Source organism: Convolutriloba macropyga, chromosome 2, assembly GCF_964194025.1.
Source record: "Convolutriloba macropyga chromosome 2, txConMacr16.3, whole genome shotgun sequence".
Taxonomy (NCBI): Eukaryota; Metazoa; Xenacoelomorpha; order Acoela; family Convolutidae; genus Convolutriloba; species Convolutriloba macropyga.
This window is the reverse complement of record NC_134469.1, coordinates 18,893,770-18,910,534: the sequence shown is the minus strand read 5'-3', so window position 1 is coordinate 18,910,534 and position 16,765 is coordinate 18,893,770. Positions and strand designations below refer to the sequence as shown.

At 35.1% G+C, this 16,765-nt stretch overlaps 3 protein-coding genes across 4 annotated transcripts in view; all 3 read right to left on the bottom strand.

The window, feature by feature from the left end:
* LOC142335175 (cell cycle checkpoint protein RAD1-like) overlaps positions 1-6,486 on the bottom strand; it is a 29,417-nt gene extending 22,931 nt beyond the window's left edge. Inside the window, exons 1-3 of the mRNA XM_075383547.1 lie at positions 6,233-6,486; positions 5,138-5,240; positions 1,667-1,904 (exon numbers count right to left, since the gene is read on the bottom strand). Coding sequence (XP_075239662.1) covers positions 1,667-1,904; positions 5,138-5,240; positions 6,233-6,333 — 442 coding nt within the window. The 5' untranslated portion in view covers positions 6,334-6,486. The remainder of the gene's footprint in view (positions 1-1,666; positions 1,905-5,137; positions 5,241-6,232) is intronic.
* The window catches only part of LOC142357659 (isocitrate dehydrogenase [NAD] subunit gamma, mitochondrial-like), a 545,753-nt gene that overhangs the window by 347,614 nt on the left and 181,374 nt on the right, over positions 1-16,765 (bottom strand). The gene's annotated exons all lie outside the window — the stretch shown is intronic.
* LOC142335174 (uncharacterized) overlaps positions 9,866-16,765 on the bottom strand; it is a 35,972-nt gene continuing 29,072 nt past the window's right edge. The window contains exons 5-6 of the mRNA XM_075383546.1: positions 14,706-15,089; positions 9,866-10,188 (exon numbers count right to left, since the gene is read on the bottom strand). Of these exons, the coding sequence (XP_075239661.1) occupies positions 10,141-10,188; positions 14,706-15,089 (432 nt within the window). The 3' untranslated portion in view covers positions 9,866-10,140. The remainder of the gene's footprint in view (positions 10,189-14,705; positions 15,090-16,765) is intronic.

The window sequence follows — 16,765 nt, the reverse complement described above, 5'->3', positions numbered from 1 at the left end:
TTGAATTTTTGTTTGTTGTCTTTTTGTTGTTCTTTTTTAATTGCATGAAAAACTGAATAAAGAGAGGTCTGAATGCCCTCCTACAGAAGCATTGATAATCGTAAGCCTAAGGGGTATTTTAGTTGACTTCAAATGGCTTTTATTACTTGGTAACTAAATGTTTCTAAAAAAAAGCCAATTTTTTAACTTCACTCTTTTTGTTCTTTTCTGTCTATTTATTACTAAGCCTTATTATGAACTGGTCCCATAATTTTTCTGGGGAATTACAAGTTATCTTGTTTTGTTTCAGTTTATCTGACGCTGCGTTGACTTTGTTATTAAGTTTTGTTTTTTAAAACGGACATAGTTTTTGATGTAATTAATGTTTGTTGTTGCTGTTTTTGCTGTTCGTCTTAACTCGCTTTCTTAATATTGACATATCTCATGAATCTAATGCATCATTTTTTACTCCACTGAGTTAATTGCTTTGGAGGCTATCTTTTCATTCAAACACTTTTTTTTTGAAAAATATTTGGGTTTTTTTGGGGGGGGGGGGTTTGGGATTCACAAAAATAATTTTTGGGTTTTTCCTATCTTTTCCTCATTTTGTAGACAATTATGCAAAAATTGTGGATGAGCGGGGTCGGAACCTAAATTGCGGAACAAATTTTGCGGGGGTAAAAACCACAATCACTGGTTTGAGGCCTATCATACCAAAAGCCGTTAAAACAATTTGTATATTGAACAATTTTTACCATGAAATTCAGCGTGAACCTTCAACACAATTAGTGGGAAAAAACTATTCAAGAACGGAACAAACTTATAAATCATAAAACAAACTGAAATACAAATAGAAAAATGTCTGATGAATTGCTCTCGAACGACGGGCGGGGGTCATTTAATTTAAAAGTGGTGTAACTTAGAAATTTTATGGGTGCAAAAACACCGACCTCACAGAGGTTCGGACCCCGCTTCTTACCACTGACTTAAAAAAGCGCTGATATTTTGTTCGCTCACAATCGCTTTAATATTAGCAATTCAAAAAGAGAACATCTTAGAACCCAAGCGTGAAAAAGTCGCTCAAGATATCAAAGAATGTTCCAGAACAAGACAAAGACTGATAACGAACTGTCAACTTGAGTGCCTTAAGCAAAAAAAAATTGCGTTCTATTTTTGTATAATGAATATCCCTTCTCGAGACGGACAAATTTCAGAATATTTTCTTTTATTCCGGGGATTTCCACCATTTCATCTTTGGGTTCATCGAAAGAAAATGATCAAATTACCAAAAGCTCAACTAAAGAAAAGCTCAACTAGAGAATTCTAACTTGAAAAATTTAGCACCGCAAAAATTGGCCAAACAGGCAGAAAACTACTAAATATGTTAAATATACTCACTTTTCTATCAAAAAGAACAAAGCCAAAGAGTAGTTTCAACACGGCGCTTTAGCTTTTCAGTCAAAACACCGTCTGACCAAAAAGTACTGGTAAAAGAGTAAATAGAAGTATATGAGAATAGAGATGACCCGGCTGTAGTAACCCGAGAACCTAAACACCCATTATCGCAATGCACCTTAATGGAGACGGGGAAGAGACCCGTAATACAGTTTATGAGGGGGGTTATAATGTGAAGAAAACTATGTATTTAATGTTGATCAGCTTAAACTATAGGAAGATGATGTCTAACCAACACTATTGCCAAAGATGAAATTTGTGAGGGTGGTCTGATTGGCTCCGATCTGAGAGGGATTCCCACCGCCATAACCATTGAGACTGTTATTAGAGGATGCATTGAAGCGACTAACGGAATGACCAGCTGAGGTTGTAGTGTAGATGTTGAGACACTGTATCAACACTTCCACGTTCAAGCAGAAGCTTACTTCAGAATGTCCCGTTTGGATCGAAAATTCGTCAAAGATCTCTTTCTGAAAAAATCATCATGAAATGAAAACAAACCGACAAACGTCGGACTAATTGCTCTCGAACGACTGGCGAAGCAAACAATTTATAAGGAGGCATAGACACACACGCTTTTACAATATTTACATCAAACTTCGTTAGAGATCCATTAAAAAGCTAACATTTATTTTCCATAGATAATGCAAGCTTTACCTAGAACTAATTGAAATAGTATTTATCATTTTTCAAATGCATTTCTTCTTGCTGACCGAACACAATCCGGTAATTCATTACATTTTAGCGCGCCAGACGAACAACTGAACTATTACCAAATTTCTTTCAGATGATTAGCTTAACTTTAACTTTTGCTTTTGAGAATTGGAAGATTTCCGTCTCGCTCGTCCTTTTTTTATATAAAAAAAACACCTTTATCATCCAATTCATTGGCATATTGGAAAAAAAATCCAGTTTGAAAGATACAATTCATAGCTTGAAATATTTCACACTCTTGAAATAACAGTAGAGGAGAACAGCGATATAACTAGTAATTTGAATAATCCCTTCTTTAAAAAGAAAATGATGTTCTATCAAACGAACGGAATTTATTTTGCCTTTTTATAGCTGAGCGACCAAAAATAAAATGAATGAAAAAATTAAGTACAACAACGGATTAAATCAAAGAAGTTCTAAAATGAAGACAACAAAACATCGGCTTTATCTGGTTGTTAATGTCAATGTGAAAAGAACCTGTAACAGAAAAAAATAATCGAACTCGCGATCGAACTCAAGATTTCGCGAGTAAAATGACCAGCTGAATACTTACGCTTTTTTATGTGACCTATGTGATTTAGGTTCCTTTAGGTTTTTGCTCAATTTGAAGTTCTTTTTTCTTTACCGAAAAGCTCCTTGATTTCAAAAACTTGTTCATACCGTTGTTTAGTGTTAACATTAGCATGTAAGCTACAAGTGTAAAAGCCTAAAATACGACACTCCAATAAAAACCGAGGTCAATGGATCATTTCTAAATTTCAAATCCAGTAAGAACGTTGGCGAGCTAGAGGTTCCGGATTTCGAAGATTTTTGCTACGATATGAATCCGAGGCCATAAGATTCTGAGCGCCACCTTAGCAGAGAATGCATCATAATCGATTACATGACGATATAACCAAAGCCAGTAGTCGGATTATTGAATGTAAACATCAAAATGCATTGGGTATATTTGCATTGAGTATCATTGGGTATATTGTCCTGACACCATCATTATCAACCCCTTTTTCAAAGAATGATAATCCGGTGATTTTCTGAGAGCTATTGAAACATTTTCAACTATTTGGATGTCAACGAGACTCATTTGAAAGCATTTCACATTCTTCCTGGCTATGATAATTTACCATACGGACTGATGTACACTATCATAGTCACTTTTTTAATTTCTGAAAACTAAGGTAAAAAAATACTCATGCGCCTAGATGGTCGTTGGACTATAGGGAAAATGTTTATGAGAGACAACCCACGTTGCACCTATCTTAAGATATTATCGATATAAATTTGTCAAAAACAACTGTAGTATTTCGGCTACATGTCTCGATCACCAACGAAAACACTGGTTATAACCATATTGGAGACGTTCAAAAATTGAAAAAAATCTTAGAACAAAATTGGTTAAGAATGTGTCAACCAAACATGAAATGGTAATCACGATTTTCAGCGACCCTATCAATGACTGGTAGTTGTCATATAATGTCAGGTTTCAAGATTCATAGAGATCCAGGTCTCTTAAAATATTTGGATGACGTGGGTACTTGATCAACTTGACAGCTAAATAAGAAAATATAGAACAAGATTGGGTTTTGCCATTTTCAGTGATTTTTTATCAATTACTACTTTTTAGTCGAAAAATAAAACATGCATGTCAAGTTTCAGGATTATCATGGACACCTAAAAATATGATCTCTTGTTTTCTAGTGATTCCTTATAAAGGCAAAAGGGTGAAAGAAAGAGACGAAAAAGAGTATCTGTAATAAAGTGGGCTATTTCCAGTGGTAATTGGGATATTGGAGATAAGGTTAGAAAGTTAAGCAAAAAGAATTAATTTGCTCATAGTAGCTTCGGTGCACAAAAACGTATAACTTCATGATGAAAATGGTTCTGCAAAAAATTTTCTCAACAAAGTAAATTTTGAGTTTCAATGAGTTCAGCGTCGCGGTTGATATAATAACTGAATCAGATATTATTAGTATATTTGCATATAAGAAAGGAGGCTAGAAAAAGAAGCCAAAAGCAGTAAATTTGTGCTGAACAACTGTCAAAAACTGTACAAAAATACGAAAAAGGTGAGATGTAGATATAAATTCAGAAAAGATTATAATGTAGTTAGTGAACTTAAAGGCAAAAAGGGAGCATCAAAATTGACTCAGTTCATTCACCCTGGAATAACGCACTTATTTCTGAAAAACGATTGGGACAAAACTATAGGCTTAAATACAAAGAAAACTAGTCATCGAGTTTCATTTAGTCAATTAGTTTCTTGTCGTAGTTGATTTCCACACTGCTTTTAATTAATCTGAATCTCAAGGCACACAGGAACGCCGTTCGCCACTGACAGTTACAATTATGCAGATCACATTTTCTAACTGTGGAAAGTTTCAGTTGTTAGTGATCAGACATACACAAAAGAAATGGATGACGTGAAAAAGACGATTTTTAAACATCTTAAAAGCAAAACACAAAAGTGGGCATCACGATTTTCAGCAACCCTATCAATGACTGGTAGTTGACATAAATTTAAAACTTCTGCAGCAGAAATTTAAAATTCTGGTAGTTACAGTAAACTGGTTTTTTAAACACATTTAATATCAAGCACTTCGTTTTTAGGAGAAAAAGATTTACCATAGATACTGTTAAAAACAAGATAATTTTTTTCAAAACTTCCGGAAGTTGAACACAGCTCAAGTTCAGGAACCAAAAATGTTGACATCGGAACAAATCAAGGAAGCGTGATGGCACATTACTGATCCTAATATAAAGAAATGGCTTGGCAACTGCAACAAAAGATTCGGAATTGTTTATGTTTGCAGATGACTGCCATTTAGTTTATAAAGATGATAATGATCAACAAAATTTGCTTGCATTAAGTGCAGTTAAAAGTTTATTGGAAAACAATGAACTTATTCTGATTAAAGGTAAAACAGTGGCTATTAGTTTGTTGAATGACTGTCGCATTTATTCATACTATGTCACTTTTCGTAAGACACTCAACCTGTAAGAATGCGTTGGCCTGTACACAGCTCGAAACCTCGGCAGTCACTTTCAGGCCATTCTCACTCACATTGAAGTTTGCCACTCGACTGAACTGTACACACCTAAACACTTAATTGTAACAATAGCAGCTAATTGGTTCGACATTGCGCCATTTTACAAGTCATGCAGTCTATTTTAGAACGGATTATTTTGACACAAGCTTCGATCCAAAATTTTGAACTAATACCGATACCGTTGAAACAAGTTTCTTCTTCTCTGTACTTTGTTAATTGACAAATTTCCTTTAAAAATGAGGTTAAAAAGATCTACATTGAGAGTCTGAAACATAACATTAACAAAACAAAACACGGTAAACTTTTAGTTCTAAGTTGGACTTCCAGTCCGATACCAATACCCATTGTTGATGATTATCTTCAATTTCATTTTTCTTGTCAGAATGCAACTTTTTTGCTAATTTCCGAGCAAAACATACTGAAAATCATTTACGTTCCGGCTGTAGATAGACAGAAAGAAGACTTGACCATTACAACTGAACGGATGAATAGGGGAACACCTTTCATCGCTTTTAATCCGTTTTTTTTCCTAGAAAAATTTGCCGAAGCTAATTCTTAACCACGTGAAATAAGAATATTGAACCTTAATTTCCAAAAAATCCACCAGCAGCATCTTAAGCGGTTGTCAATAAGCGAAAAAAATCAATATAATTGAATAGCCCAAAAAAAGTTGAAATAGTTAATTCATTCTTTCTGAGTTATGGTGCCTTTCTAATGCAGGTTTGGATTTAGCTAAACAAAATTTTCTATTCAAATAATTAAGGTTAATAAGACAACCCAGAAAGCCTCCTTTTCAATGTTTTCAGGATTTTCCTCGTAATTCATAGTTCTCGTTTTCATTAGAAATACACTTGCAATTTTTTGTTTTTGTCACATTCCAACGGTTCGCTTTGCTTTACAACCCTAGTTCGTTGACAAGTGGCGCTAGAAAAAAAACAGCCTGAAAAATTAACTAGTTTAAAAAAATATAAAAACCCAAGCCAGTCTCCAGTGGGTTTGAATATTTTCGAGTAGTTTTCTGATTTACTATCCAAACTCACCTAAGCATGCTTGACAATATTCTGGCATTGCCCAATCTACCCCAGAAGAGACAGTTAGATGCACTGGGTAACAACTGCGTGGGTGCATCGTCTCCTGCCATAATGCTACACCATCACAGCGAACTTCTCATTATATCGGAAATCAATGCAGTTGATAACCAAAAATTTCGAAGTCAGCTAAACTGGAACTAGTATAATTAACTTTCCGCCCAACTCTCAGGATTCGATCAAATTATTCATTTATTAAATTCGTTACTTTAATGGAGGATAAGTATGTTACAGTTCAAACGTCAGATTTAAATCGACCCACAATTCTAAGTTTAGTTAAGGCTAAGTGTCAAAAACGGTATTCAATTACTCAACTGGGTTCTATCTATATTTCACAGAATAACGTATTTAATCCACGAATACAAATGGACGCAGATTTCAAACATAAATTTGACAGCCTCATCAATTTTATCAATTGTCTGAAAACAGGTGAGCCTCAGTGTAAGATTGACCTCATCAACAAAAATGCTGACAATGAATTTGACCTTCAGCTCGAAGTTCAATTCTAATGAAGCATGAATTCGTGAATGACCTGATTGGGGGTAGCTGAATGGGGAATGAGGTGTGTGGATTGGATGTCAGGGAGTAGAGGGGGACTAGGGTAGTGTGTGTGTGTGTGTGTGTGGGTGGATTGGAAGGATGGGTATTAAACTATAGGAGTCGCCCCTAAAATCATACTTTATGTCTCCTCGCCATCTTTGTTTTGTTGCCTAAGAGACTAAAAAAGCGTAAGGCTCTTATAGTCAGCTGCTCAGAGATTTAATGCTCTCCGAGCGTTTATCCCGTTTTGAAGACAAAAAGTCAAATGGCCAGACAAAAAATCGGTCAAGCGAAGAATTGCAGAGATTTAATGCTCTCCGAGCGTTTATCCCGTTTTGAAGACAAAAAGTCAAATGGCCAGACAAAAAATCGGTCAAGCGAAGAATTGCATTAAAAAGACCACAGACAAAGTCATATGGTAAAGACCTAAAAAACGATCAGACAAAGTCGGTACTACAAAAAATGGCATTAAAACGACATCAGGACTTATATAATTGTAGCAAACTTCGCTTGAGAACAAAAACCACAGAAAATTGAAAATCTAGCCCATCTTTGTTTAAATTACTTTTCAAATTGTAACGCATTATCAAAGCGACAAAGAAGAAAACTAAATTAAAGCAATTTCAAAACCAAAAAAATTCAAGATCTACTTTTATGCTGATTTGTTTTGTTTATTAGTACAATGATTGAACATCTTTTCAATCTGCATACTATTAAACAAAATAAGTCAGCATAAAAGCAGAAAACAACAAAGATTGAAATTTTTAAAATTGCATAACCCATCATTTTTCCAGATTTTGTAACAGCATCTACTAGCTCAGCAATTAAAGATATCAATTATATTGATCCAAAAACTGGTAATTAGAAGGCTAAGGAAAGTTGCCAAAATCAACCATTTCTTTTCTCCATTTCTATTCTCTTGAGAGAAATCTACAACACGATAAAGAAATCAACGAAATCTATCAACCTGTGTCAACAATTGTCAGCGAGAAATGAATGCCAGTCAATCTCCCATTTTGACACAACACCAAAAAACGCCGGAAAAATTCTTTCACAACTCCATCTACCGTTCTCTAAGAAAGGTATGAAGAAAATGAACACCCCTTTCTCTCAGCTGGAGATAATTGTTCATTCTCTTCTGTTGAAAATTGTGAAATAGTTTTACCAGAATTATTTGTGCACAATTGGCGTTTCCTTTTTAAAAATACTGCGGCAAAATCATTGGTTAAAGACGCTCCACAAATAAACCTCGACCAGTCGCAGAAATGCCCACCCATAAAGTTAACTATTAAATGGTTATTCCAAGGGAAAATGTTGAGAATTGTGGATAGAATTGCTATTGTTATAGGCACGACCTTTAATCATCATTTTAGTGGTTCCGTTTTGAGGCTAAATATTTTAACAAAGTATTCTTGACAATAATTGGTCATCTTTTAGTTCGAAGAAAACATTACAGTCTCTTTTTAACATCCCTTCTTTCCAGGAAAACGCTCACCTGTCCCTGAAAAGATCAGATTCCACAATTTTCCAGCAGATTCTTGATCCTTCATACTGAAATGTTCTTTGCATTGAGTTCTTTTAGCCCTTCTGGGATGCAGGTTCTGTTGGTAGAACGACGAGAATAAGCCTCATTAAATCAAGATTCAAATAGTAATAATTGAATTTCTAAATTGCTACAGTATAAGTATAAAAGAATAGTTTCAATTTTATGGTGGAATAGACCATTGAGCATATTTATAAAAATTTTCTGTAGACAGAATGTAAACAAACTATAATGTGAAGATAATTTTCCAATCCAATATACAAAATATTACCATTTCAAAAGGCCTGTGATCAGAGAAACAAATCAGAACTTGTCCTTCCAAATCAAGATATCATTTGCTCAACTGCAATTTCAGATAAGAAACAGATCAGTGTTATACCAGCAGGACATTTCTTTTGCTGCAAGAACATTTTTATTTAAACTTAATTAACTGAACAGAAAAGACACTTTTAGAAATTAAACAAGACATCCTCACATCAGCCTTATCTTGAAACAAATATGTTACATTTATATATACCGTTCTAACAATTAGATGGGTGAGTTGAATAACTTTGAATGATTTGGACAACGTAGAGCGATTCAAAAACTATTTAACTAATTTATGCTTTTATTTAACTAAAACTAATTTATGCTTGAAAAGTTATGCGTTTTGAAAAATAACCTTTTCTTGATTAGACCTTTTTAGATACCCACTGCCATTATACCCAGTTTATTCCCTTTGATCTTTTCATTCATTAATCCGAAAGTCATGGCCAAAAACGCTAGCTAAATATTATGCTAAATAATTGTTCTGGTAGTTTCAACATTAGGATAAAATATTGGGTATATTTTGGGCATTTTGGCATTGGGTATTTGTCCTGACACCGCACCCCTTATATTCATCACTCCTTTGAATTCGTGTTCGGGGATGTCCTAAATTTTCTTCGACGAGAGCCAATTGCGCGTATGTCTGTATCCTTTAATATGAAGATAGTGGTTTTCTGAAATGAAACCCTGGTTGAAAGGACCCAGTCCCAGCATACGTACACAACTTACACAAGAACTAGAGTTAACAAACTGCAGCTAGAGCAAACAATGACAAACTGATGTATATTAATAAATTGACAAAATTAAATAACAACAAGAAGAGTGTCCAAGATAAAAAACAATACGTGAGTCATAGTTGACAAATTTTTAAAATAATTCAGAAACAGTAGGCGTAAAATCGCACCGATTAAAATAGTGTACTTTTCTATTTCTATGAGAGAAGGACAGAACTGTTTCCTCAATTTTGAAATTAGGTAGAAGAATTACTAAGAGACCTCTTAACTTTGACGCAGAATTGTCTTCATCGACCCAGACAGGGCAAAAATTTTCAAATTAAAATTTTAGAAGTCACAATTTTTCAAGAATTTGATAACGCCTAGTGAATCACAAAATGGTCAATAAATTTCAATTAGCCTTAAATTCAGTACCAATACGAGGAAACCTTTGCAGAAGATTAAATCTATGATAGGCTGGGATGGAAATCGATTTTTCCGTCTCTTTGAATGAAAAACTGATTGTAAAGCACGCAGAGGAAACAGAATGAACATTCTAAGGGTTTCGAATCAATCATTAAAAGTAGCGTCTGTGATTTTCTTTGTTCATCACTGAGAGAACATTTCATAAGAGAGATAGATGAGGACAGTTGGTAGGTTGTAATGCTTTCAGTGAAACCTCGTCTGTGATGGGGTGTGTTGTGCATGGTCGGTGTGATCTGTGTAGTTACAGGTAGGAGGGTGTGTAGTGATGGCTTCTAAGGCACTAGCAGTTTTGGTGGTGGTCGCTGCTGCAATGTTGACACCTGGACAAGGATTAATAGATCAGCTTTACTTATTACTATTATCAATATTTCTCACCCACCCAGGTTTTCTTAAAAATGTTTGGGGGACTGTTTTCTTGAACAATGAACATAATCGACTACGTCGAGAGAATTTCTCTCAAACGACCGGCCAGCGGTCGCCTTCATTAAATGCAGTTTAGAGAGGTTAAATGGCGTGGGGTGAGCATGGGCGTAATGCATCGCATACTTAGAGACTAGTAAAGCGTAAGGCTCTAAGAGAGCTGCTCAGCCATTTAATAACCACCGGGCTTTGCCTGTTTATCCCGTGTTTGAGGACAAAATCTTGAAAGGCTCAAACGAAAAATCGGTCAAGAGAAAAATCACCTAAAGACCACATGACTCATATAATTGCTACGAACTTCGTTTGAGAGCAAAAAATCAGATCATTTTTTTCTAGACCAGATGACGCCAATGAGATCAGGATCATAAGTTCTGCTTCAGCAGAAAAAGTTACTCTATTTCTCACCGTGCTAGTTTTTTCGCACATTTCCCTTATTCCAATATCTTGAAAAAGACACTAGCTAGGACAGTTCAAAAAGCACGGTTACAATATTGAAAAATTGCATCAAAAGAAATTTTGCGCCTGACATTTTGCATCCCAGGAATAATATTCCATCGGATTTGTCACCGGGAACATTAGAATCAACAACGATTGCCCAAGATTACGAGAAACAAACCTCTTGAAACAGCGCTCCGAACTCACTTTCAGATGGGTACTTCAAAATGGCACCCTGAAAAAGTCGAACTGCCCTTCAAAATAGCACCCTGTACTGCTATTCACATCATGAATTTATGTCTCTTTAAGATTTCGGCGAATCGCGCAGTTAGAGGCTAGTCAGCCGTATGCCTCTAACAGAACAGAGCGCCCTCCGGGATTTACCTGTTTATCGAGTTTCAGAGGACCCAGTTTTCCTTATGCCATTAACTTGAAAAATGTACCAGCTAGCACACTTAAAAAACGCACCGTGACAATATTGACAAAAATTGCATAAAAACAAATCACATTTTGCATCTATCCCAGCAATAAATTTTCATCTGACTTATGGGACAATGAAATCAAGAACGGTAGCGAAGACGACTTAAAAACCAAAACTAGATGACTGAAAAACCAAAACTACGAGAAACAAACCTCATGAAACAGTGCTCCCAATTGACTTTCAGATAAATTAAAAATAGGAACAAAACCGAATAACGTCGGGCGAATTGCTCTCAAATGACCGCTTGGCTTCGTTCAACTTCCTAAAACAACAGAAATTTCTCAGCAAGAAAGTTTTCAAAACTATTTGCAAATAAGAACGGCGACCTTAGGAGTTGCAAAAGCTTCACTCAGTAACCAACAAGGATTAGTTTGTCAAAATTCGATCTTTCACATCCCTATACTCTAAGTGAAAAATAAAAACCAATTGCGGCGCACTGTTCATTTGACCTTGAGTAATAAACTACTGCCAAAAGAGTTTACATTTATAAGAGATAAAGCAAAGTCAGGGATGTAAAAGTCATAAAACAAGGATACATCAAAAAATTTGCATCAAAAAATGATGTAGAGCAAATAAAAAACACAGTGTTAAAACACGGCTTAAGATGAGGCATTTCATAAGCAGCTTTAGATGCTTATATTAGGAAAAATTTTACCAGAGACAAATTAAATTGAAAACATAACCCACTAACGTCAGGTGAATTGCTATCAAACGACCGGCAAGCGGTTGGCATCGTCATTAGCTAGCCACGGTTTAGTGAGGCTAGCTTTAGCTTGATTCGACACTGTAACTTTTAGTTTTCTAGCCTTGTTATTAAATAAATAAAAAAAAACTGATATTTTAAAAATTTGCAAAATATTGCAAAATTTAAAAGAAAAGCTTCCAGATTTCGCAGTAAAAACGTTTTAAACTATTTTTTGTCTCTGAAGTTATGTAAAAAATAATCCATGTGCAAGACTTGAAAAGCTTCGTTGGCCAGTAATGATAGTTGAACTCAGAAAAGGACAAAGATATTCAAAAATTTTGAAAACAATAGCAAACTTAAATAAAACCTTGCTAAAATTCAAGCATTTATTGTCTCAAGAGACTATCCAGTATCCTTATTTCAAGCTTAAAATAGTTTCACTGGCTTAAAAAGATCCAAAAACATGGAGCATGATAATAATTTGCTGAAAATTTGAAAATTAAATTTTATCAAAAAACTGCTAAAACTGTCATGAAAAAAATGATATCCATTCCATTATCTTTAGAAACTATGTGATAGCTTATCATCAAACCCTGAGCCCCTCGTGTCGGAAAAAATCAAACAATATTCAAAGACTTGAAAATACTGCATATACTTTTTTTAAAAAATACTTAAATTCGTGATATTAAAATCAATTAAAAGATTCCATTTTATCTAAAAACTATGCAGTAGCCTATTATCAAAACCTAGAGGAGGTTATTTGGCTCTTGAGAAACCTAAAAAATGACAATTTCAAAAAACTTAAAATGCAAATTGCATAAAAAACTGCCAAAAAATTTGTGATAATTAGAGTTGAAAACTAATCCATGGCAAAAAAACATCCTCCAGTAACTTATTAGCAAACCCTAGCGGAGATTTTCTGATAGGCTGAAAAACCTGAATAATTGACCATAAATGTCAAAAAAATAAAATTGCAAGTTTTGTAAAAAAAAATGCTAAATTCGGGGTGTTGAAATCTTGAAAAACATTCCATTACACTTAGAAACTTTACAGTAACCTACTGGTGCACAAGGGGCTGATGGGTAAGGAGGGAGGGGGGGGGGCTGGGCAACAGTGGGGTGGGGGCAACAGCGTGGTGGGGCCAATAGTGGGGGGGGGGTCAACAGTGGGGGTGTCTTCAACCTCTAAGAACCGCCCTTCACACCATAAGTATAAGTCTCAAAAACAGTACGAGCTAAAACAGAGCTGAAAAGCTCTAAGAGCACTTAATGCCCGCTGGGCGCTACCTGTTTATCCCGTTTTTGAGGACAGGGGTCGGACGAAAAATCGGGCAGGCAAAAAATTGCATTAAAAAAGACCGACAGGACTAATATAATTGCTACGAACTTCGTTTGAGAGCAATTAAACATAGCTGGTAGATTACCGGCAAAAAGCTACCGTTGACTCCAATGACCTACGTAGAGATTAAAACAAATAAAAAAATAATGACGATTGCTTAAAGTGTCAAAAAGTTTCCTAATTTGGTCCAAGGTTTCATTAGACTCAGTAGACATAGTAAACTGAGCCCCTGAATTGGAGGGCGCTAAGCCTAATACTAACACAAATACTAATACTAACCTTAATATCGTAATGCACTAAGTCATTGTGCTAGGTCTTTATTGGTTTACACCGTTTCTTAGATTTCTCTTTGATATTGACCATATTTGCGTAAATTTGCTGCCTGAATTCTGTATTCCAATCAAATGAAAAAGCGAGTAAGTCAGACGTCAAACGTGAAAATGCTGACTTATGTAAAACGAAAAAAAAGGTAACGCAAGTTAAAAAAAGAAGAGCGCCTAAATAAACGTTGAGAGGATGATGGCGGCTATTATTCACTCTCGCTATTTCAAACTATTTTAAACTTTTTGAAGTAGTTCTTTTTTGTTTTTTGCTCGCAAATTGTTGCTATCAGTGATTTACGGCCAAATAAAATAGACAAAAAAAAATGTGAGCTCCCACACATTTAGTTCTTGATAACTAGTATGAAATATTCACTTCGCGCTTTAACTTAGGAAAAATTAAATGAACTAATGACGTATATTCTCAATACCAAATCTCTCTTGAGGTTACTATCGAGAACCCACAAAACACCATACAAAGTTACTTCATTTCGAGATCAAGTCACCAGCAAAATTTGCTACTACACAAATGCCGCAATGACGAAATCAGATCTAAGTATATCTGAGTGGCACATAGACTCCAGGAGCAGAGACTTTACGCTTACTAAAAGTATCCCATCAACCGATTTAAACACAAACCATCGGAATAATACCTCTCGAAACACAGGCTTTGGTTCTGGATACCTAAAACTTAGGGAGGCCATCCGTACAATTCGAGCCTACAAAGGGGTCTACGAAAGCTACACAGAGACGTTATCCTCATGGGCTTAACCAGCTCATCTCGTTTTTGAGCACGAAAAGTTACGAACGAATAGTTAAAATTGTCAAGCAAAAATATTGCGTTAAAAGGGACAACTATAGCGTGTCCCATAAAGTTGAAATGAGCGAACATTTCAAAAGCCTCAGGTTAGAGTTCAAAGGTCAAAGTTCACATTTAAAACATGTAGCAAAAATTGATGAATGAAAACTTAATGGAGAAAACGTTGACATTCAAATGAGCACATTGATGCTCAATTGCACGTTTTTGGCGTTTTTCGAACGTTCGCTTATTTCAACTTTACGGGACAGACTATACAATAATTGCTTCAAGCGAGTTCGAGAGCAATGAGAAAGGTCTCATAGGCATTGATCTTTTCAACTTCATGAAGTGACAAAAACCTGGTTTGCACGATGGCCGCTGTGTTGGCTGTGCAGTGAATGATTGTGAATATCTGTCAACCGCATCGGCAGGACTTGAGAAGCCGAAGCAAACGAGGTCGTTGACAGAAGACTCGGTCCATTCATAGACACATTACCCACTGCATCATTCAGAGTACTGTTAATGCTGCTGTTTATATTACTAATTATCCTACTAGAACTATTAATATTGCTATTATTGCCACTGCTATTTTTGTTTTTGGCCTTCGAGGCACGAGGTGACTTTGTAGAGAGATTCGAGTCCCGCTCCAAACCCAAGAGTGCTTTCTCTGCATTATTCACGTGATTTGAACTTCTCTCGTGCTGCTGTAAGTGACACATTTGCACAAATTTTTTGTCACAGAACTGAAACACAGACACTAGAATCAATTGAGTACTTCCTCAAACAAAAACTTCAAATCAATTATTAAGCTTAAAAAATTTATAAAATTGATAATTATCAATTATTAAACTATCTGCTTGGTGTCAATTATAACCCACATCCTAATGTGACGTAAAGCATGAAGTGAAGAAATTCGATTCTTTTTTGTACCGCATGTTCTATTTTTATGATAAGATGACCATTAAAGCATAAACGCTAATCAAATATTAGTCGATGCTCTCAATGAAAAAAATGCAGCATATCAGATTTAAGCTCAGTACGATCAGTATAATATACCATTTTCCAGCGATAAACTGACCTTTCTATATAAAGAACTATCCTAATCAGAATTGCTCAGGGTACCATTCCAAAAGCACAAACAATACCCACCAAAACACAAACTCCCCAATAGCGTTTGAAAAGAATAGTTTGAAAAGCACACGAAGAATTCGCATCAAGTGAAACAAATATTTCGATCAATTTATTCCTCATTAACAACCAATGAGACCTGTCAATAAAAAGATTAATTGATAAGACATCATTAAGTAAAACAAACTCTAGCTAAACTCCCTAAAATTTTCTGAGAACGAAGAGCGTAAGTAAAAGATTGCATCTATTACATGAAACGATAAGATCACTGGGTGAACAAAAACTTTAAAAACTGAAAAAAAATTAATGTTCCTACAAAATCAGTCAGTGTAAAAGTCATGGAAAGCAATTGCTTCGAAAAAAAACAATCAAATTCAGTAACTTTATCCACATTAGAAAGTTATGAGACGCGTCCTTGAATACAAAAAATATAAGCACACTCGGGGAATAATAATCTTTCAAAACAATGACAGTCTAAGCTATGTGAGCCACTATCTATGAACTAATAAATGATTAATTAGACTCAATTATGCCAGCATAATAAGCAAAGAAAATTAATTATACGGCTAGTGATTAGACAAAAAAATGGCCAAAGTCATAAAAAGCATTGGTTGCTGTCTATGGATTCAGGAGTGTGCTATTAGGCACAATTAGAACACACGTGTAAAATTTTAATGGCGCAACAAAAACAGAAAACAAGCAAAAGTGCCGCACGTCCAAAAAAACTTAACTATTAAAAACCCAACATATATTCAAACACTTATTTTCACTCCAATTTGCGGGTTCCTTAGAAATACCACTTTTTTGTCCTTTAATAATCCAATACGACTAAATTCACTACTCTCATTTGACTTTTTATTGGCTTAAAAAGACAAAAGTGTGAAAGAGCAAAATAGTAAGTCGTGAATTACAACTATTGAACGAGCTAAATACATTACCATTAGCCTTCTTAAAGTAACAACTTTTAATAGAAACGTCCATGGAAAAAAAACATGACACTACAAAAACCTAAATTTTAATTTCTGTTAATAAATAGGGCTCATCAAGTAATTAGGTCCAAAAACGTCAACGTAAAAAAAAAACACAAACTTTAGCCAGCAAACATCAACTTTGCAGAAAACCAAGGAGACCGACATTCAGCAAAATCGATTTTTACAAGTGTCTATGAAAATAGGTGGAATCAATGTTATTTAAACGCGCAACTAATAACCCAAATCTTGAACATCTGCAATATCGATCAATGCAGTTTTCAACTTCAACGAAAACACTTCCGGAACCACATAACAAAAGC